Raw genomic sequence first — 21,091 nt, 5'->3', positions numbered from 1 at the left:
GCCAGTGCTTTTATTTGGGCCCCCTCGGATTGAGATCTTGCTTCCTATGGAGGGAAGTTGGTATTTTGCTCCTGAAGGACCCGGTTTCCTTAAATAGTGGCCACTTACTCTGGCTGTGAAGAGAAAATAAAGATCATTATTGCAAACACATCTAGTCCCAGTATTGAATCTTATCCATCATTTTGATTTTCAGGACCTATTAAGTCTGAATGACTGAAGCAACTAAAAGCTGGCAGGCACTGAGCCCGAGTGCATCCCACACCAGGAGTGGTTGAACTAAATGGTCAGGTTCTTTTCCTATCTCTAGGAAACTTATGGCAGCTGAAAGGGGCAATTCCATAGTTCTCATAATTCTTTCAGGAACGTGGTGTAGTTGTGACAGGCAGATATGAGCAAAGCACACCTCAGACAAAGGAGGTGAACTCTGAACATGCAGCTGAATAAAGAACTCCAAAGAGTCTAAATGAGGAAAGAGTTGGATGTTACTGGCCAAGAGTTCTGGTGCTGCAGGCAGTTTGTTTAGCTTCTGTGTTCTGTAAATAAAAGGATTTTCCATGTGCTCCATAAATAAAGGCAACTGTTAATAAAACACCTGACTTCAGCATCAGTGTCTCTTTGTTGGTAAAGGAGCTGCACAATGATAAATTCTGCCTAGTTCCTGGGTCTGGAGTGGAAAGGAAAAGCAGTGCACAGCACTCACTGTTCAGTTCATCCTGTAATTAGCATCAGATTTATACCTTCTGATTGGACACTAAAAGCTAAATCAGCCCTGGTTTCCTGTGTCAGCATTCAGGAGCTTTCCAGAACATTCACTGTTCAGCAGATTGTTCTGCTCTTGGTCATCCTGTTCTGCAGAAAAAATAAAACCCTGAACTGATCAATGTATCAAACTGCCAGATTCCCCAGTCAGCTGAGCTAAATGGCCTTGTTTGCAATGACTGCTATAGAATGATTTTTGAGATTTGCTCCCCAGCACACTGTACCAGCACAAGAACTATCAGCTCACACAAATGCAAACCACAAGTTCCACAGACACAGCTCACTCCTGGGGGTGTGCCTTAAGGCAGCACAGTAAAAAGCACAAAGATGATTATCATTAACTAATACCTTACCAGGCTGCAACAGAATGGTTTTGTTCATCGGGGAGATCCTCCGCTGATTCATTTTACAGCCATCTTGGTCCATCAGGTGAGACTTCCAGGCCTAAAGTCAATTAGAAAGAAGGGATAGTAAAACACCAAAAAAATTAGCCAACGATTTACCTGGTCACATGGGGGAAATGAGAGCTGTGTACAGACTTTATGGCAACAGCATTCTAATCTGCTCACTCAGAGGATGAGCACCTTGTGACTTACTATGGAATAGAAATTAATATACCCATTATTTTAATATATTTTAAAGACACATCACGTTAAAACAATCGCCCTACAAAATCAGCCCCACGTGGAGGGCAGGCTCACCTCCTCTCCAGGGGGAAAGTTCTCATGGCACAACGGGCAATGGTTTGCCACATTTTCTGGTTGGGCAGCTGAAATTGGCAGAAAAATAATGTAAGAATAGCAAAGACAGGCTAATTTCAAATACAGCAGGAGAACTTGCATAGCAAAGAGCACACTCACGATTGCAGTTCCTGCTCTTCGTGTGTTTGGGCAGCTCCTCCTTGGGCAGGGCCTCGCTGCAGCGCTGGCACTTCCCAAAGCTGTCCCTTTTGTCACAGTCAGCCAGCAGGTGCTCTGTCAGGCTCGAGATCTCCACCATCTGCAACACAGCCAGGGCCACCCAGGGAGGTTTGTGCTGAGTAAGTGGGGGTGGGATTCAAAAACCTGCTTATGAGATTTTTGGAAGGTAAGTCTCACCTTCCAAAATGACAAGGGGAAAATGTAATTTAGTTCGGTTATTAATACGTATTCTAATGCTGCTCTTTTCCAAAAGCACTACCCAAATCCCACAGGTGTGCTCAGAATTCACCTGCCTGAGTGTTAAACATCTTACAGTGCCTCAAAACCAGAATAACAACAGCCAATGTCTGACCTGTTTGCAGTGCTCACACCGGGTTAACATGGGGCAGTGCTTCCAGTAATGCAAATCCAACCCTTCCTCTGTGAAGGATTCATCCCTTTCACCACAAAAAATACACAAGCTGGGAAAAAAATACAAACATCAGTGACATCAGAGTGAAATGGATGAACCCTGTTCCTTCTGTTCAAAGCTGTTCTGAAAAACAGCCACCAGCCTGGAATACAACAGTTTTTCCCCATGTAGTGCTGACCTTAGGATGGAGCAGGTACTGGGATGTAACTTATGGTCAATATAACTATAAAGCATTTGTTCATATAGAAACATTAATTCCACTAAAGCCCTGACAACAGCTCACTGGAACTGGCTTTCCTGGCTCCAGAATTTCCAAGTGCTTCCTCTGTGATCTTCCCTACAATGCCCAGGAAAGCCACACTGTATTTTTCCCTTATTTCACACTGGTACCTGAATATTAAACTGTGGCCATTTCTTATCCTACAAGCAACTCATCAGAAACCAAAGTCACACTACCCAAGAACTTGGAAAAAAAAAAACAGCTGGGATTGCTTGGTGATAATTCCCAATCTGTTAGAAGAGATTTTAGTCGTTACTGTTTCACTGCTGAAGGTATTAGCTTTGATCTATTGGAGAAATATTATTACTGTTATTAGCTCACAGGTGCTTAAGGTGATTAGAGACTTACTTATCCAGGTAATTTGCAACTGAGGAAACATCCTCTGGAATCTCTGCTGCTGCAGCCTGGGTGCTTTCGTTTACCTGGTAATCTAGAAGGAGAGACCTATTAAACCAAGATCACATTTTAACTCATCTACAGTTCTTAACACTATTTGAAACCACCTACCTTGATTATTTGGTTTCTGAAAATCAGATTCTTTCTCCTAAAGAGCAAAGAAATTTTAGGTCAGAAATTTGCTAAATGGCTGTGATGACTTCAGGGAGAAAGGGAACACATTATATTCTAAATTTTCTCTGTAATTTAAAGTTTAGAAGGAGAGCCAAAGCACTAAAATGTTTGTGCTTCTGGTCCTCAGGCAAATCTCTCAAGTATGAAGGTTTTATTTTATATTATAAAGCTAGTATTATTATTATTATTATTATTTTATACTGGACTGCTAAAGAGGAAAGTCACCCAGTGTATGTCTGGAGTCTCTCTCAAGTATAATGAGACAACATCAATGTTCATTATCTAAGCCCACAATACCTGAGCAACAAAGGATTAAAATGAATAAAAATTAAAACCAAACCACCCTCACCTCTTCACCTTGAACCTCTGCCCGCATCTCCTTTTGAGCTGCCAGTTGATGTGGCAGAACTTTTATTTCTTCATTCTTCTGTTTCTCTGCTGCTTCTTTGACTGCCTTTCTCTGTGCCTGGCAGGAAATACTCGGTCAGTTCCAAAGGCATTGGAACCATCCATCACACAGAACAGATTGCAAAACACATCAGCACAGAACAAATGGCCATCGCAGAACTGCAAACTTCCTGCACAGTTAAACGATGGGTCATTTACAGTGACACCTCCCTCCTCCCAAATTCGGAAAGGAACACCCAGCAGAGCCTTTGTGCTCACTGTTCCCAAGGCCTGCCAGCAGAAATCACTATTTGTGCATTTTCCAAACCGCTCATGCGCTATTTCAGCAGGACCACCTCTGTACTCCTTGCTGGCTTTATTCCCACGAGTGAGTAGAGGGAACACACTGAGCTACCTGCACTTTGGAAGGTTCCCCACACACCTGGAGACACTCTGTCCCTGTGCCGTGAAACCAGGGCATTACTCAGCTGAATGCCACGTGTGCAGTGGCCACACACGTCCTGCCCTCCCCTCACATACCCTCACTTCAGGCTCAGAGAGCTTCCCGTCGATCTTGGCGAAGCCCTCGAAGAGTGTTTTGTAGCGCACGGTCCTGCGGGCGCTGGCGTTGCCCGGAGGGAGATGCTCCAGCACGGCCGCGCGGTGCTGCCCGTACAGGTCGAAGATGATCCGCAGCACCACGTCCCGCACCTCGCGGGCCCTGTGCTCCAAAGCTCCTGTGGCAAACTGAGAAGAAATAAAGAATTCAGTCTCTCTTTTCTCACCTTTCTAAGGACTCATTTATTAGTCCCAAAACAATTCTTTCCCTGCAGCAGAAGGAATCTTCCTACAGACAGGTTTTGCAAACACTTTTTGACCCATTGATTCTTTTTCCCCCATGTTGACATCTTGGTTCAGAGAATTATAGAATGGTTTGGGTTGGAGGGGACCTTAAAGCTCAGCTCGTTCCACCTCCCTGCCGTGGGCAGGGACACCTTCCACTAGTCCATGTTGCTCCAACATGGCCAACCTGGCCCTAAACTACCAGCACTGTTTACCGGGGAGGATACAACTCTTCAGGAATTCACTAAGCACTCCAAAACAGCCAGGCAAGGCCCCATAAAAGCATCAGAAAGACCTCCATGTGCTGCAGCCTCCTACCTTCATGACATTGTTGACGGTAAACCCAGAGTTCCCAGTCCCCAGGGCTCTCAAGAGACATTCCACCAATTCCACGTGACTCATCGCCAGGTGTGTTGAGGAGTTTGGTTTTAATGGTTTAACCAGGTGGACTGGAACAATCTGGAGAGGTTTAACTTCAGTGCACAATGCCATTTCCTAGAAAAAGAGAGTCAGTGTGCAGGCTGGAGCTCAACGAGGACAGTTACCTGTTACTCTCATCTCTGCAGGTCACTTGCAACAGAGAACACAAGAGTCACACCTTCCTACACCTGCAGCAGCAGCAATCCCCACACTGTCCCTCACAACAGAGGTTACAAAACATGGCCAGAAAAAATTCTGCAAAGACATTCAGTTGGTTCTGCCACTTTGCCTTCCACATATTTACAGCCATAAACTAAAATACAAGAAGTTCCACCTCATCATTAAGACTTTCTCTCCATGGAGGGACTGAACAGGCTGCCTGGGAAGGGCATGGAGTCTCCCCCTCTGGAGACATTCCAAAGCCACCTGGACACACTCCTGTGTCACCTGCTCCAGGTGACCCTGCCTTGGCAGGGGGGGTTTGGACTGGATGATCTCCAGAAGGGCCTTCCAACCTCAACAATTCTGGGATTCTGTGATAAGCTGTAACCCTTCACAGTAACCAACCCTGGTCTCACAGCCCAGTCTGATCCACCTGGGAGCTCCAGGACCTGCTTAATCAACTCAAAGCCTAACGTGAAGGGAAACACCCACCCGGATGAAGGCAGAAGCCAGAAGGCGAAGACGGGATGAAGAGTCTCCTGTTCTCGAAAGCAAATCTGGCAGGGTTGCTTCCACGCAATAAGAAGTCTCTAGCTTCCCTAGTTTATGTTTTGGTATATATTGTGTAATGATCATTTTTAAAAGTTTCAGGGAAGCTTGAAAAACCTAAATCAAAACCAAAAAGGAAACATTGAGCAAAAAATACCACAGACATCCCTCTTTTTCAGGCAATACTGTAAAATCTGTTCTTAATCTGGAGTAACAGTAGCATTCCTAGCAGAAGCTACTTCAGATAACTCTCTTCCAGAAAACCTGTTGCCAGGGCTTCTGAAAGGCTTCAGAAATTGTTTTATAAAGAGTAACAACTCTTGATTTTTTTTCTTTTCATCTTGCTGAAGGCTTATTTGAAAGCAAAGTGTCCTTCAGCTAAGTGCAGTCTCTCGAGCTGGAAACTAAAAGTTATTTCATCGCTGTATTTCAACTTTAACAAAATAAAAGGCTCAACCTCACTGCACATTTACTGCATCAGCAGGTATTCCTCCAGCTCATGGCTCAGCCCAGGGCAGTATTTGCCATCTGCTCAATGCCAGACACTGCCCAGTTGTTTTGGAGTTTGGAGGGGTTTGTTTTGATTTTGAACTTACTCAAGAGTATATCTATAAACTATTTGTTCAAAGCAGGTTAACATCGTGGTTCTTCAATTTTGGCTGCCAGTTCTTCACCGGAGCATCAAACCTGTCCCAACTTACAAAAGACACAGTGTCTTTGATGGCTCTCCTTGTGAGGAAAACAGCAGCCCTCAGCATGTTCCTTAAATCCTCCTTTGGAGTGTTCACTGACACTTCCATCAGCTTCTTATACACAGCCAGTAATGCGTCTTCCCGATATGACCACGTTCTGGAATATGCTCCTGAAACCTGAGCACAGAACAAGTTTATCTCTTAAAAGGTCCACACAGATATTTCAATACATATTCAACATTTATACAGAGAAAGAACCTCAAAAAAAGCTTATGAACTGAAGCATGAAATCCCCAAGTGCTCCCTACAGGAATCTGGCTTTATTAAAAGCAAACATTTTGAAATGTGACAAATGAAATGGATTAACAGGTCAGGCTGAAGGAGCCCTTCGAGGCACAGTGAAGGTTTCTCTCCCTATAAAAGACAGTGGGAAGTTTTGGGTATTCTGAGTCCCTGCCCTAAAGCAGACAACTGGATCCTGTCTGCTTACCAGCCCATCAGCTAATCAAACAAGCTACAGCATCATATAAAAACAGGCATCCATATAGCCAAGGTCAAATTTTAATCTCAGTTTCTAAGTAACAGCTCTGAATACGTAAAAATCCTCTCAACTCAACATAGAGCACAGTAATTCACGGGTTTATGCTGTTGATTTTTACCAAAGCTTCTCCAAAAACGTCAACAGCAGGGCTGGCCTCCCTCAGTGCCTTCTCTGTGAGTGGTTCGGGCTCCCCAGTAATGCCAGTCCTCGGGTTATCACCAGTGTCCTTTTCAGTCACCCCTGGCTCCAGGTAGGCAACAGCTTCATCCACCTGCTTCCAGAGGGCTGGGAGAGGCCTCTCGTCGTAAGGTAAAAATTCAGGCTAACAGAGGAGACAAAATTTGTGTTCTGGAAATGACTCAGATGTGAAGTGGTTTCATCACTAATTGGATTCACCCCAATACAGATTTCTCATATCAAAGCTGCACAATTAACCACGAGAGGAATCACAAGACCTCATCGTTTGGAAGGCTGGACACCAGGTCCTTTGCTCTGATGGGTTTTGCAGTTACAGAGGGTAACACTACTCACATTTTCCTTGGAGGTTGTGGGCTGATTCCGAGAAGGATGAGGGGACTGCTGAGGAGCAATGGGCTCAGCAGAAGTGGGATCCACCAGCTGCTCCTGCAGCACAGGCTCTGCCCGCCGGGGCTGTCCCTCGGGTGGGTCTGTGTGCTCAGGAGGGGGGTGCTGGGGGCTCACAGTGTCACCCACAGGCCCCAAAGGCAACTTGGGTGGTTTTTGGATCTGAGAAAGGAAGGAGACTCTGTACAGCAGGGCTAAAAATGAGCTAAAATCAATTAGTACAGCTACATCTCTGGCTGTCAGCAGGATTCTGCGCTTCCAAATAAACATCAGACCTGGCTCGCAGGTGTGTCATCATTCCCACTGGATGCAGCTTTATCAAACACTCAGAAAATAACTCTGTGTGGATGACTGCATGGAGAGACTACAAAGCTTCCTCTCCTAAGAACAACATAAAACTATATAAAGCAATCACATGGATTCTATATGGTTAAGCCTTGGTGCCAGCCTAAGACTCCTCTACCCCTCCAAGAGACAAGAAATTATCTTATTCACCTGCACCAGGTAGCCCTGAAATTAGGCAAAACATTCAGGATTCCAGTGCCATTTGCTTGAGACTTCAACAGTTTAACATAACTTATGGAGATCTAGGCATGTTCATGAAACACCATGTGAGAGTCTTTGGTTGGGGAAATCCACAATCCAAACAGGAAACTGAAAAGCTCATGTAAATGTCATAATAGTTGTGTAATAACTCTAACTCTTTGAACCTTTTTGGTTGCTCTGCCATTTCTATTTAGAATACCCCTCCCGAGTTCAGACTGACAGCACCCACCAGCAGCTGTGCATCCAGCAGGTCGTGGAGCTCCAGCTGCTGGTACACCTTCAGCCGGTACTCATCCATTTGCTCCTTCTTCTTCTTGGCAAGATCATAATCCTCTTTTTCCACCGCGTAGCGCTTTTCCACCTCGTACCGGCCCAGCCGCTCCCCCACCTAGAATTGGTACAATAAGACACCTTGCAATAACCTTACAGTCCATTTCTTGGAATCATCTTACCATATTTATCTATACATTTCCAGCCAAATTGTTCAATCAAGCTATCTGAATTTAAAATTACTGCTTGGGAAATACATGGGAAATCATTACGATTCCACATGACCAGCAGGGCCCTGGAGGGCCACTGGAACACAGCTCCACTTAGGAGACAAAAGATCTCCCACCACCACCTTCTGCAAGTCTGCAATGGCCTGTTTGAGTTTCTTGGCGTGGTCGTAGCGCTCGTGCCACACGGCTTCCCGCTTCCTCTCATCCAGCCTACGGATTATCTGAGCGACCTCCGGGTCCTGGTACATGTCAAAAGCCAGATCATCCAGAGGGGAAATGGAGTCAGATTTCCTGAAGTCACAAAATGAATAAAATAACCCACAATAAGCCAGGCTGAGGGAATGGCTTCTGTTTTCGTGAGCAGGGAATCAACAAAACACAGAGACCAACAACTACTTCTGACTGAGTAGAGGTTTTCCCAGAGTATACGCAAAGAACATCCTTACCCAAGGTAAGTTCCATCTAAGGCAGGATCATCTGATTTAATTCCCAGGTAATGGTCTATCAGCTTCTCTCTGGAGGGCTTTGGAAGGAGTCAAAAAAAAATTTTAATGCACATTCACCAACATCAGGTGTGTGTTCAGGACAGAAGTTCTGATTTGCCATTACCCCAGGAACCTGTACCTTAACAGGTGGAGCAGCACCTGAGCAAGAGGACAGGGATGCTTTGCACTTACACTGCTCATGCTGTCGTTGCTGTAGTCTGCTGGATCCCCAATGATGTTCACAGCTACCAGGGCAACCTGCAGAGATTCACAGAAAATGGAAATGCATAAACCTGGTTGTGATTCCAAGTCACTTCTAACCTGTTATTTGTATCTTCTGTTTTAAAACAAGCCAAAATAAATCCAGGAGCTTTCAACCAACATTTCTGGCCTCTACAGATCAAAGCAGCAGATTTCTGTGCCTGTTCTGTACCAGGGAAGTGTCACTTGGATTACCAGGCAAAGACTCTTAACTCACCTGTCCGTATACGTTGTACTTATTGACATAATTTTTATGGAAAATCAGCTTCAGGTACTGGCCAACTGCATCCAGGTACACAGATTTTAACTCCCGTGCTTTGAAGTCAGTCTTCTCATTGTCTGAGAGAGGGACATAGCTGGGAAGGAAAACACAACACCTGAGCAGAGGACACGTCCAGACACACAGGCGGATTTCTGCTCCTTGGGGTAGGACCCTGCTAAGGTTCAAAACTCCCTCATAGCTGAGGCAACATCTGCTGTCACCTGGCAAGGCTTTTCGTCTGCAGGTGCCTCTTACACCTGCACCTTCAGCTCAGTCACAGATCCACACGAGTCCTGGGTCTCTCTGCCGCTTTTAAAGCATGTCCACACCTCTTGCAACCCATAATGCACATTATTTTCCCCTGAAGGTTTTCTGATTAAGACAATAAACCCACTCAGAGCTTTCTGACTCACCCTAGTCTCTGAAACCTCTCTGACTGATATGGAGAGAAGTATTCAGGCAAACTTTCACTGACATAGAACTCAATTTTGCTGGAAATCATGTACTGGTGAGCAAGCAGCTGCAGCTTCCGTATCCGACACCTCTCCACCAACTGCAGGACGATCTCCTGGGGATACTGACAGAGCCTGAAACAGACACAGTTTCTAAATGAAATCATCCTTTTGAAGAGGACTTTGCTTCCAACTTGAGCAACGTTTAATTATGAAACTTTCACATTACTATTGTTTAAACCAACATTACAAATACTGTAAAAAGAACTCGAAGAGCAGAGTGGAAACACTTTTCCCTTCCCTTTACTGCACATATGCGTATGTTCAAGTGCCCCACACCAGTCTGGAGGACATGCTGAGACAGCCAGATTTTTCAGGACCATGTGCTGGCAGTACCTTGGTGAGCGCCACCCGTTCACCGTCGGCCCGTGAACCATCAGCTCCCGGGCGCTGAACCCGTCCTCGTGTCCCGACGAGCTGACCACGGTGAAACCAATCTTGTGTGGCATCCTGAGGAGCTGAGCTGGTCACAGCCACGGCCTTCAAGCTTAAACTCATCCCTGGAAGGACGATAAAAGACTGCTGAGACACTACAGTCAAAGAATGAAATCCTGCGGTCTTGTCAAGTCAGTAGACGATGACCACAAATCTCAGTTTTCTTTAATTAATACTGGCATGACAAAACACACCACGTTCTTGTGGCGTGGGCTTGGTTAGTGCTGAGCACTTGCAGAGCACTTTGCCAATAGCAGTTTGATAAGCCAAGATGGAGCTCCAAACTAAGAGTTCCGAACACATACAGGAGCGACCTGCACCGTCCTCTGCGTGCTCGAGCCACAGGAACAGACAAGAAACCAAGCGCAGGGTTTGTCAGTTTAGTCCCTTTTCCCAGCCCCGGGGACGGCAGAGGGTGGGGGCACAGGTCAAGCACCGGGACCGCCGCTGCCCACCCCGGGCCGTGCCGGTGTTTGGCCCCAAAGCCCTCCCCGCTTCCTCCCGCCGCTCGGCCCCGCAGGCCCGGAAGGGCCAGAGCAGCGCCGGCCCCGGGGAGCAGCCGGGCCGGGCCAGGCCGCGGACAAGGCACGGGGGGCCCTGGCGGGGGCTCGGGGAGGGCCGGGCGGGGGGAGCGGAGCGGAGCGGATGGACCGGGCCGGGCCAGGCCCCACCTGGCTCAGCGCGGCCATCGCCGCTCTCATGGCAACGGGCCCCGCCGCGCACGCGCCACCGACCCGCCCGCCGCGCCTGCGCGGGGCGGGCCCGGCCCCGGGACGGGAACTGGGACCGGGACCGGGACCGGGACCGGGATCGGGATCGGGTTCAGGACCGGGGGGAGCAGCACCGGAGAGAGCAGCACCGGAGAGAGCAGCACCGGGGAGAGCAGCACCGGAGAGAGCAGCACCGGGGAGAGCAGCACCGGGCGGGCCATGGCGGAGCCGCCGCGGCCCTTCCGCCTGCGCGGGGCCGGCGGCCCGCAGAAGTTCGGGGTGGCGGCCGGGAGCCTGCGCGGGCTGCTGAGGAAGGGCTGCCGCCTGCTGCAGGTGCCGGGCGGGCCGGGCGGGCCGGGGGCTGCAGGGGGGCCCGCCCGCCGCTCACCCGCCCCCGGGGCAGGTTCCCTTGGCAGGCAGCCGCCTGTGCCTCTACGAGGACGGCACGGAGCTGACCGAGAGCTACTTCCGCGTGCTGCCGCCGCAGACCGAGCTGGTGCTGCTGGGCCCCGGGCAGAGCTGGCCGGGATGTGAGTGCGGGGCCGGGCGGGGGTCCCCGGGGGCAGAGCTGGCCGGGGATGTGAGTGCGGGGCCGGGCGGGGGTCCCCGGGGGCAGAGCTGGCCGGGGATGTGAGTGCGGGGCCGGGGGCTCGGCTCAGCCGGTGCCACCCCTCCCGCCCCAGGTGCCAGCGACATCGAGCGGCTCCTGGCCGCGCTCTGCAGCCAGCGGGATGCTCTGGTGGAGGCTGCGAGGAAGCTGCTGACGGATGAGCGGGCTCCCCGCAGGCAGAAGCTGCTGGCGGATCTCATCCACAACCTGAGCGAAAACATCCTGGCCGAGGACAAGGAGGACGACAAGAAGTGGTTTGAAGGTGTGTCTGTGGCCACAGAGAGCTGCTGAGAGACCCCCGGGGTTTGTTCTGCTCAAAGTCACTTTTGTTAGTTTACTGCTCTTAAAGAAGAGTTGTTTAAAATTTTGGGAGCGCTTCTGGCTGCTGGGATTAGGTACCTGGTCAGAGAACTAGTTATCCCTTCCAGTAGCATATGTCTTTAGGTTTCTTTAAAATACAAGCATATTTATTATCAGCAAATGGTAAAGACAGCGTTTCCTATTGGTCTGTCCAAGATTTTTCCCCATTAATCTAGGTCTGCATTTATGATATTTTAATGATTTTTTAGTGGTATATCAGTAACTAGCACAGCTCAGCCAGCTAACCTTGCCTTATATTCTCTTTATACTCTGCAAGGTCCCTCTCCCATTCCCAAGTCATTGCTGCAGTTCTTCCCAAACAATTCTGTTTTCCTTTCACAATCTCTTAGTGTTCCACATATGCACGTTAACAAGAAATATTTAACAACCACAGTACCAGCCACTGCTCTCCCAGCAGATGCTGCGTGGGGCCCCTTTCAGTGCTAAGGGCAGGGTAGTCCCAAACCGGTAAAATAAAAATGGGAAAGAAAAAAAACCTGTGCATCCTGAGTTAGTGAAAGCCAGGATGAACACTCAGCTAGGCAGGAGCCGTGCTGAGGTACAAAGCAATCTCGCTCCCTCCAGGGCTGGAGTCTCGGTTCAAGAACAAATCCAGCTACATGCGGCACAGCTGCGAGAGCAGAATGCGGGGCTACATGAGAGAGGTACAAGTTTCTGTTGGAGTAACTTATTGTCAACAGTCGTTCTGTGGCCACAGGAATTTTTAAAAAAACACTTTTACAGTGCAGCATTGTGGTTGTAGAACAGAGCCTCAGGCTGCCACAGGAACCAAGGAGTGACTGTTGGGTTTCCCCCTCTAGGTTAGTGGTTTTATTTCAAACGTTCATCCTGCAGCAAGAGACGCCTACAGAGGGGTGATCGACCTGATGGCGGATAAACTGAAATCTGTGAAGTATAACGGGTGCTACTTCGACAGGAGGGAGGAGGAGGAGGCAGCACGTCTGTGTACTGTGGAGGGGTGGTTCTCCTGTCAGGTATGTGCAGCCCTTCCCAAAGCAGACTCATAGAATCATGGAATGGTTTGGGTTAGAAGGGACCTTAAAATTCATCTCATTCCACCCCTGGCCATGGGTGACACCTTTCACTGCAGCCCTCTGGTTTCACAGGGACCTTTTGATAGAGACAACTGCCCGTGTAAGCATTCCATCAACCCCTACAGCAACAGGGAAAGCAGGATCCTCTTCAGCACCTGGAATCTGGATCACATGTATGTATAAAGTGTTAATCCAGACTTACCTGATCCATGCCCTTCTGCTCCCTCAGGAAAGGTTTAGCCTTAGTCTTTACCCCCCCGCTCTGCCATGAATATTTTGTGAGAAAAGGTGCTGGGGATGCTGCAGCTGTTCTGAGAACAACACCCTGAAGACAGATTATCATTCTGTCTCTCATTCGCTGCTTTGCTCCTGTGCAGATTTTCTTTGTATGGAAGCAAACCCCTCCTCACTGTGTTATCTCTTTGAATTCACTCTGGCAAAACCCCTCAGACCTATTTTAAATGTGCATGTGATGCAAAAAAGGATTTGCTAAACTAATTTCCTTGGGGGGAAAAAAAATCATAAACCTAGTTATGGAGAAAGAATTCCAATTCTGCCTGGCTCTGAAAGAAAGATGGAGGCTTGATTACTCTGACAAAACTCCTGATGGCAATATTGTTTTCTCTTTTGTGTCCCCGAGAATTGAGAAGAAACGTGCTGTTGTCCCAGAACTGGCAGAAGCTGTCAAAACACGTGACGGAAGAGAAGTGAACTGGGAATATTTCTATCAGCTGCTGTTTACCCTGGATAATTTAAAACTTGTACATATTGCTTGCCATAAGAAAACCACTCATAACCTCAGCTGTGACAAAACCAAAATTTACAGAAAGAGGAAGCAAAACCACGAGATTTCTTAGTGCTGTCTCTGCTGCTTTTTCTAATCATGTCAGTGCTGTTGTTTTTAAATAACTCCAGTTTCTTAAACAAGAACTGTTTAAGAGTCCCTGGCACGGGACTGGCTGAGTAACACAACCACAGCTCACAGAGCACACACTGATGCCCCCTCGCCTTCCCACTCCCTATGAGCCTCCCTCAGCTCACACTGTGCCAAGGGTGTTAAAACCCAGCTGTGAGGGTACAAAATGAGGCTGACACTGCTTCCACCCTACCATCTCTTTCCTGCCGTGACCACGGCACAAAACTTGCAGTACACAGAAAGGAAACAAAATTTCTCACAAAGTAACCTGTGGGGGCTCGTAGACTCCTATTCCTCTGTAAGCCAAAGAATGATTTAGGATCACTGTTTTGCTCCGTGCCTTTTGCAGGTAGCAGCCGGTTATTCCAGAAATAGGAAAAGTGATTCAGCAGCCGAGCTGCCACCTCACCCGTGCCAACCTCCTGCCCTCATCCCTGACTGCTCCTTTGCCGTCACTTCAGACGTGCCATCTCCCAGAAGGAAGAGCAAGGCCATGGCATAGCTTTGCTTTTCCCACCTTTGTTTGCCATCTCCCCACTGATTCCCTCTTGAACATTTTCTGCCTTTTCAGCTTAAGTTTGCTTGAATTCAGGACCACCAGCAACAATATTTATAACAATCGAGTTTACAATAATCGTGTTTACCTGGTGCTGTAGAGAATACTGATGGGGTAAAATACTTCCTACCTCAGGCAATAAGACACAAATAGATGGATTTTTACTTGATTTTTTTTTTAAATAAAAAAAGTGACCCCTTATCTGTGTTTGTGAATATGTAGAGGTGCACGAGTGGTTAATCAAGTATGATAAAGCATTATGGTCTGAGCACAGGGAGACATACATGTTTATGGAGCACCAGCTACTTACTGCTCTGTAAATAACCCAGAAATGCTCTGTCTCCCATATTGATGCTCCTGCATGGAGCTCCTACTCCACATGGAATTGCAGAGATGGTATTTCTGAGTAAGCCCCAACTTACCGGGTCTTGGAAGCTTTGCTACAGAAAGTAGTGATTTACTGTAAACAACAAACTCGATCCCCTCCCAAACATTTCAACCTGAAAAGTAAGGAGGTGCATTTTAAATACAGGATCTCTAACTCCCCTGCTCACAATCCATCCATCCAGCTTGCCTGTTTGACACTGGGGAGGGCAGCACAGCCGGGATTCTGGTGACAAACCCTGTGTCACCTGTGTGGAACACATCCCCAGAACTGAAAATCACCATTTTGCAGAGTGAAATGGATGCCTGTGTGTGTGAAACCGTGCTTGCTAGAAAGAGCCAGCAGCCAACACAGCACTGAAGGAAAGCTGCTGCAGGATGGAGCTGGGCTGGAACCATGAATATGCGATTAAAAATCTGGATTTTTCCATGCTACAGAATTAGAGTGAAAAGGAGCCAAGAAATATCGTTGACAGAAACAATGCATCAGCTGGAGTGGAAATGGGACTGCATTACCATGCCATGCATATACAATTTGTTTGCCTTACAACTTTTGAATGTTTAACAGGCTCTAGCTGTAGAAATTAATATTTATTTAAACCATCTGCTGATAACATTTTTCCTCTATTTTTAGAAACATAGAGGGAACTATAACAATAAGTAACTGGAAGCTTATTGCATAATCACACTTTCAAAGAAATACTCCAACAAACACTGGGTGAATTAACAGTTCCTGGAATTAGCTGAGGTTGCTCCTTACTTTTCAAACATTCGGGGGGGCTTCCCCACATCTTAGCAATCCATACTTGTTCCTCTGCCCATTAAATCCTCCTTTACATCCACCAAAGCATTTGTTTACAAAATCCATGCTGGAAATCAGTTGAAAATCCTTAATGAGCTGCAGCACAGGGTGTCATGAAGAACAACTTTTACAGCAGTGGGTGGAAGGGGAGGCAGCAACACAGGGTGGGTGTCTGGGGAGCTGACGTGCAGTAAAAACGTGCTGAACTCCCAGAGATGAGCACACTGAACTCACACTGCGTTGCGTTTTGGCAGCAGAACTGCATGGTAGAGGTTTAATTGGTCCTGGTTTAGATGTAAACAACCCACACAAACTAAGGAGAGATCCTTGTCCCTCTTTGTACCAGGGAGTCAACTGGCTCCTTTATTACCTGGGTGCCAGAGACATCACAGAATTAAAAGAACGTTGTTTTAGCATCTTTTTCTTGACTATTTCAAAGAAAAAGGAGTGAAACCAAATATTCCCTCTAGATTGAGGCTCAAATTCATAAAAGAACCTCTTAGGAATTTCTATTTTCCCTGGGTTTTTTTCCCTAAATATTACTGGTAAAGTGCTAAATTACAACTTATTTCCAAATCACAGTCTTTGCCCCAGATAACTGTAGGAATACTATATCTGCCAATTCCAGCAACACAAACTCCCAGTTTTCTCCCTGAGAAAAGGCAAACACAGACACCTTATGTTACTGACAGAACCATTGCTATGTGGTTGTGAAGAAAATGAAGAAAGGCTTAATTTGTTTACAGTTTGTTGTTAGACAACATCCTCTTCCTCCTCCTCATCTTCCTTTGCCATGAAATGGAGGTTCCTGACTTCTCGCCTGCTCATCGTTGTGCTTGGGAGTGCAACTGCTGGGAGATCCTGGAGGAAACAGATAAATTCATTAAAGAAAAGTCCAAGGCAGGGGATTGGACCTGGATGATCTTTAAGGTCCCTTCAAACCCAAGCCATTTTATGATTCTATTAAGAATCAGTGACCAGTAAAAAACTATTTTGACAACAGTGCTGCATCACCACAATGCAGCTGTGAATTCTTTATCAGAAAAAAATCTCTCTTATGGAATTGGACTAAAAAAATCTAAATAAGAAGGATTTTACACCTAAAATTAATTTGGCTGGGCAAGTAATTTCATCTCTGATTGAGACAGTTCTGTTGAGGGGACAGCAATATGACTCCAGATGTCCCACAATACTGGTCAAGTTTGCCAACAATTCTGAGGCAAATTCAAAGTGGAGCAGAGCTGAGTCTAAAGCACCAACACACTCGGCACATTACCGGCTCAAAATCCCCAAAGAAGCGGTGCACTGGCATGGGCTGGTTGCTGTCCTCGTCCGAGAACCCGCTGTGTTCCAGCTGCAGTGGCCTCCTCGGGCAGTCGGTGTCCTCCGAGCCGGACTCCTCGGCCAGCACGCTCCCACAGCTGCTCTCCTCTTCACTGAACACGTGACGGTGCAGGTACCCACCACTGCCCATTTTTAATGGGGTACTGCTCAACCTCACTGCATGTGGCTCCAGAGAAACATCACGCTCCTCCTCCTGTTTCCCTTCGTTAGTCTCTGGAATGCTTTCACCTTTTTCCTGCTGGAATGTATTGGTGTCTTCTGGATCTTCTGAGCCTCGATCCCCATCAGACGCTTTTGGCATTTCCCCCAGTGCAGCAAGGTTCCCGCTTCCACATGTGAGTCCTTCCAGTTCTGATTTGGGACTGCTTTCTTCCCATTTCATCCTCTTCGAGGGTGGTTCATCAGCCTCTTTGTGCGACGAACACTATTAGGAAAAAAGACAAGATTCTAAACCTCACTTGAAATACAGAAAAATACAAGCACCTTATCTCTTTAATTGAAAGGCTGGATGGGGAACTGAAGGGCTTCCTCACATGAGCAACACCTTGATCCAAATCTAAGAAAAGTAATGCGCAGAAAGTGCACATGAAGAGAGGAAAACAGGTACAGGCAGCTCATATAAACCACAACATACAGTCCATCACCAGCAGAAAGCCACTTAGAGCATAAACTGGCACCGTATGAGGTTAGTCTCTTATCTTAATGTCCTTATCCTCTTAGGGATGCTGTTGATGACACTCCATGTACCAGGACTGACTCCCATCACCCAGCAGGGCGAAGCAGCACAGCACACCGGCTAACAGCCCTCTCTGCATTCCTGCACAGGCACAAACAACGCGCCAGAGAGGTGGCGAAGACGAAGAATTTACTTAAAATCTCCTGGTGATGCTCAGCGTGCAGCAATTAATAACAAACTTCAATCCCCACCCTGCGACTGCCCGGCCCCGGGGCCTTGCCCCCACTTCAACCCACCCGGCCGCGTCCCTCCTACCGGGCTCGCCGTCTCGGTGGTTTCTTCCCCCGCGGGATGCGCAGGGTCGGTGGCTGGGGAACCCTTCGCCCCTCGCCCGGGCCGCCGCCGCCGCCGCCGGGGCCGTGTCGGGGGAGCGGGGCCGGGGGGCTGCGAGCGCCGCCTGCCCCTCACGGAACCGCCCGCCGCCATCTTGGCAGCGCGCGGGGCCCGCGCTCGCCATCTTGTGGAGCCGCTCGGCTCGGGAGCCTCAGGGCGGCCTCGAACCGCCCGGGCAGGGCGGGCAGCCCTTGGCCCAACAGCCCCTGGGGAAGCGAGCACAGAGCGGCTGGGCACAGATCACAGAATCGTGGGTTGGAAGGGACCCTGAAGATCATCCAGTGCTGCCCCCTGCCATGGGCAGGGACACCTTCCACTAGCCCAAGGTTGCTCCAAGGCACGTCCAGCCCGGCCTTGGACACTTCCAGAGATGTCTAGTCTAAACCTACCCTCTCAGTTGGAACCCATTCCCTTTGTCCTGTCATTCCAGCCTCTTGGAGATAGTCTTGCCCCATCTTTCCTGAAAGTTCCTGTCAGGTTCTTCCTTTGTACCCGCTACCCGAGATCTCACTCACATCTGTTGCCTGAGGAAAAATCCAACCCTATCCTGCCTGGACACCACAGTTTATAAACCTCTGAGATCTTTTGCTTCCCATCATAGCTTCCTCCTGGAGCGGCGCTCGCCCCCATCCAAGATGTGGCCAGAGAGTTATTATTCAGATGTGCCTCTCTCTCTCTCATTTCCACAGCCCTCAGGGAGCGAATTATGTCGGTAACTCAAATCCCCCTTTAACTTCAAGGACTCTGACGATGAGCAGATGAGTTTCAGTGTAGCAAAGCACCCAGATTTAAGTACGCAATTATCCCGGCTGATGTTGCCGGGCAGGAGGAGCGCTGCTGCGGGGAGCGACGGCGGTGCCCGTGCCCTGACAGCCGCGTCCCCGTGATGGGGCCCGCGGGCTCCATCCATCACATTAAACACAGCTCCTTCTCCGGTTAATTCAGCGCTTTGGGGACGCTGTGGGGATTTTTATAATTCTGTCCATCTGAGGGCACAGGAGCTTGTTTTTTTATGGCAGCCATTAATGTTCTTGCTCATTGCAGAGCCATCCCACGAGCCTCAGTGGTACCTGTGCCCCTCCATCCAGCTTGGCTGATTAAATGCTTGTCTGTTCATCCTGGCCCTAAAAAACAGGAGCAACAATTAAAATCGCAGAAATAAGTGGCAAGAATGGGGATATTCAAGAAAGACGTATTTTCTCAAAAGCATAAAATCTCCCAGTTAAACCATGCAGGTTTGGAGATGCCTGCTCATTGTTGTGCAATTTCCCTCGGTGCTTAGGGCCCTTCTGTGCTTTGTTCTTCGGGTGAGATAATTCATATTCTTCTCCAAAAGCTTCTTGACTTGCTCCACTCTTGCAGTGCTGTTGCTTGCAGCCATGGAATACAGATGATTGTTTTTATTAGGCATTGAAAACTTATACTGTCTTGTAAACAGCAGCAGACTAAAACTGGCTGATGAACAGTGTTTCTGCAGCTGGAAAACTTGGTGGTTGTTTTAATTTCCACCTCAAACTGAAAAAAGTAAGGGAAATTTAATGTTGGCAATTCTAATAAATATTTTTAACAACACTGTATGTTTCTTGTTGTTTATGCAGCTTTACAAAGCTAATATGTACGTCCAAGTGATGAGGAAGCAGCCCCTGGGGCTTCTCTGACCCAGCGCAGTCAAGGGCTCACACAGGGTGAGATGCAGGGCCACAGGCACCCGAGGCTCTGCAGGTGGCCTGAAGGGACAAATCACCTCAGGTGGAGCCAGGATGGCAGGGCTCCCACCAGAGCTCTTGTGTCAAACTCACCCCATTCTCCCCTCTAACCCCCCCATTTTGGGGGAAGATGGTGGCAGTTTCACAGCTGCAGATGTTGCTGCATTTTCTGAAATCCAACTGAGATAACAACTGTCACACAGCACAGAAAGCACCCGGGAGAGACCGTGGATCCCTCTGAGATCTGTCCCCATCTCAGCCGCAGCAGTGCCTCCCGAGTGACTTGAAAGGCGATGTGGGGACTGCCAGCAGCCCTCACAGGGAATCAGAGCAGCACAAACTATTTACATAAAACCCACATTTCCACATAAAAGGGGGCTTATTCTCAACAATATTAAAAAGTGGGTTTTATTAGAATCTGTTGTCTAAGCAGGCAGGAAAAAGAAAAAAAAAAAAAAAAAGAGAAGGCTTTGTGAGCTCCGTCATTCCTGTGAAAGCTGGCGGCTCCGCAGCAGCAGCTGATGAGCTTATGGAGCAGGAAGGGAGAGTCAGGCTGTGAAACTCAATGTGTAAATGAGCTTCTTGCAGCACTTGTCTCTGCGCCTGTCACTTGCACCAGTGTCCCTGTCTGTTATAATCCTCCCAGTTCATTTGGCTAAACACGAGTGACATGCCAGGGACAGCAGCCAAAAAAAATGTTGCCTGTAAACACACTGGCTGTTAACTGTTGAATGCGAGGTCTGTCAAACTGAACAGCCATCCGTCAGGAGGGATGGCCTTTTCCTGCCACAGGAAAGGTGTTTTGGGTTAAAGTGGCTGAATTCTTCTGGGGAGAAAGCAGGAGGAGGATCTGCTTCCCAATAACCAGCATCCTTCCTCCCCACCGCCGCCTCAGCAGCGTAAGTTGGTCTTGTGCTCAAGATCTGAAGGCACAAATTTTTATCTGCAGTTCCCTTCCATCACACGGTGTTGTCATGCCAGCTCAGGTAGTGTTGGTGAACACTGAGGCTGGAAGGGCTCTGAGTAACCTGGTCCATGGAAGGTGTCCCTGCAGGGGGTTGGAACTGGACAATCTTTAAGGTTCCTTCCAACCCACACTAGCCTGTGTTTCCACGATTCTGTGAACTGCCAGCTGTGGTCTCCCAGAGGCACTGTCTCCCCTTATTTCTATCCCAGAGGAGTGCTCATTCCAGGAGCTGGAGAGCCCTGACACAGAAATCACAGGGAATTTACAGGACATAATGAAACTTTATGCTTTCCATGTGAGGAATCTCTTTGAGTCTTATTTTGGATTTCTTGCAAGTGTCTTACTAAGGACCAAATGTGGAAAGCCAGTATCTGAAGAAATTAATTAACACAACAGAGCTGTATGTGGGCTTTGTGAGAAAGAGCAGCAAAGAGGAAACTTGTGAAATTCATTAATGACAAACCTTAAGGGACGTCTGAGAACAGAGAGCA

At 48.0% G+C, this 21,091-nt stretch overlaps 3 protein-coding genes across 6 annotated transcripts in view; 1 reads left to right on the top strand and 2 right to left on the bottom strand.

The window, feature by feature from the left end:
• The window catches only part of CEP104 (centrosomal protein 104), an 11,773-nt gene extending 532 nt beyond the window's left edge, over nt 1–11,241 (bottom strand). The window contains exons 1-22 of one of the 3 annotated variants that reach the window (XM_027889346.1): nt 11,220–11,241; nt 10,023–10,186; nt 9,588–9,761; nt 9,130–9,268; nt 8,844–8,909; nt 8,613–8,689; nt 8,289–8,457; nt 7,896–8,054; nt 7,067–7,282; nt 6,654–6,857; nt 6,004–6,171; nt 5,246–5,419; nt 4,490–4,666; nt 3,869–4,075; nt 3,291–3,407; nt 2,879–2,915; nt 2,720–2,801; nt 2,032–2,140; nt 1,620–1,758; nt 1,461–1,528; nt 1,113–1,203; nt 15–113 (exon numbers count right to left, since the gene is read on the bottom strand). In XM_027889346.1, coding sequence (XP_027745147.1) covers nt 15–113; nt 1,113–1,203; nt 1,461–1,528; nt 1,620–1,758; nt 2,032–2,140; nt 2,720–2,801; nt 2,879–2,915; nt 3,291–3,407; nt 3,869–4,075; nt 4,490–4,666; nt 5,246–5,419; nt 6,004–6,171; nt 6,654–6,857; nt 7,067–7,282; nt 7,896–8,054; nt 8,289–8,457; nt 8,613–8,689; nt 8,844–8,909; nt 9,130–9,268; nt 9,588–9,761; nt 10,023–10,135 — 2,785 coding nt within the window. In that variant the 5' untranslated portion in view covers nt 10,136–10,186; nt 11,220–11,241. Of the gene's footprint in view, nt 1–14; nt 114–1,107; nt 1,204–1,460; nt 1,529–1,619; nt 1,759–2,031; nt 2,141–2,719; nt 2,802–2,878; nt 2,916–3,290; nt 3,408–3,868; nt 4,076–4,489; nt 4,667–5,245; nt 5,420–6,003; nt 6,172–6,653; nt 6,858–7,066; nt 7,283–7,895; nt 8,055–8,288; nt 8,458–8,612; nt 8,690–8,843; nt 8,910–9,129; nt 9,269–9,587; nt 9,762–10,022; nt 10,187–10,792; nt 10,863–11,219 lie in introns of those variants that run through there. The other 2 variants (XM_027889345.1, XM_027889347.1) reach the window with 2 other exon arrangements.
• Nucleotides 11,051–14,511, top strand: DFFB (DNA fragmentation factor subunit beta). Its single transcript, XM_027889348.1, has 7 exons — nt 11,051–11,164; nt 11,235–11,361; nt 11,515–11,703; nt 12,387–12,466; nt 12,623–12,796; nt 12,929–13,029; nt 13,497–14,511. The coding sequence occupies exons 1-7, from the start codon at nt 11,051–11,053 to the stop codon at nt 13,711–13,713; spliced, it is 1,002 nt and encodes a 333-aa protein (XP_027745149.1). The 3' UTR covers nt 13,714–14,511.
• A 752-nt stretch (nt 14,512–15,263) lies between these two features.
• On the bottom strand, nt 15,264–17,969 carry CUNH1orf174 (chromosome unknown C1orf174 homolog). Of its 2 annotated transcripts, none has more exons than XM_027889349.1 (3): nt 17,850–17,969; nt 16,791–17,282; nt 15,264–16,375 (listed from the first exon to the last, which is right to left on the bottom strand). In XM_027889349.1, the coding sequence occupies exons 2-3, from the start codon at nt 17,238–17,240 to the stop codon at nt 16,268–16,270; spliced, it is 558 nt and encodes a 185-aa protein (XP_027745150.1). In that variant the 5' UTR covers nt 17,241–17,282; nt 17,850–17,969; the 3' UTR covers nt 15,264–16,267. The 2 variants fall into 2 exon arrangements, with proteins under 2 accessions (XP_027745150.1, XP_027745151.1); XM_027889350.1 differs by lacking the exon at nt 17,850–17,969 and adding an exon at nt 17,493–17,590.
• Between the last annotated feature and the right edge of the window lie 3,122 nt (nt 17,970–21,091).

The sequence above is a fragment of the Empidonax traillii genome, unplaced genomic scaffold, assembly GCF_003031625.1.
Source record: "Empidonax traillii isolate 1590-97213 ecotype Southwest subspecies unplaced genomic scaffold, ASM303162v1 scaffold259:size690984, whole genome shotgun sequence".
In the NCBI taxonomy this organism is placed as follows: Eukaryota; Metazoa; Chordata; class Aves; order Passeriformes; family Tyrannidae; genus Empidonax; species Empidonax traillii.
This window is presented reverse-complemented; position numbering and strand designations above follow the sequence as displayed.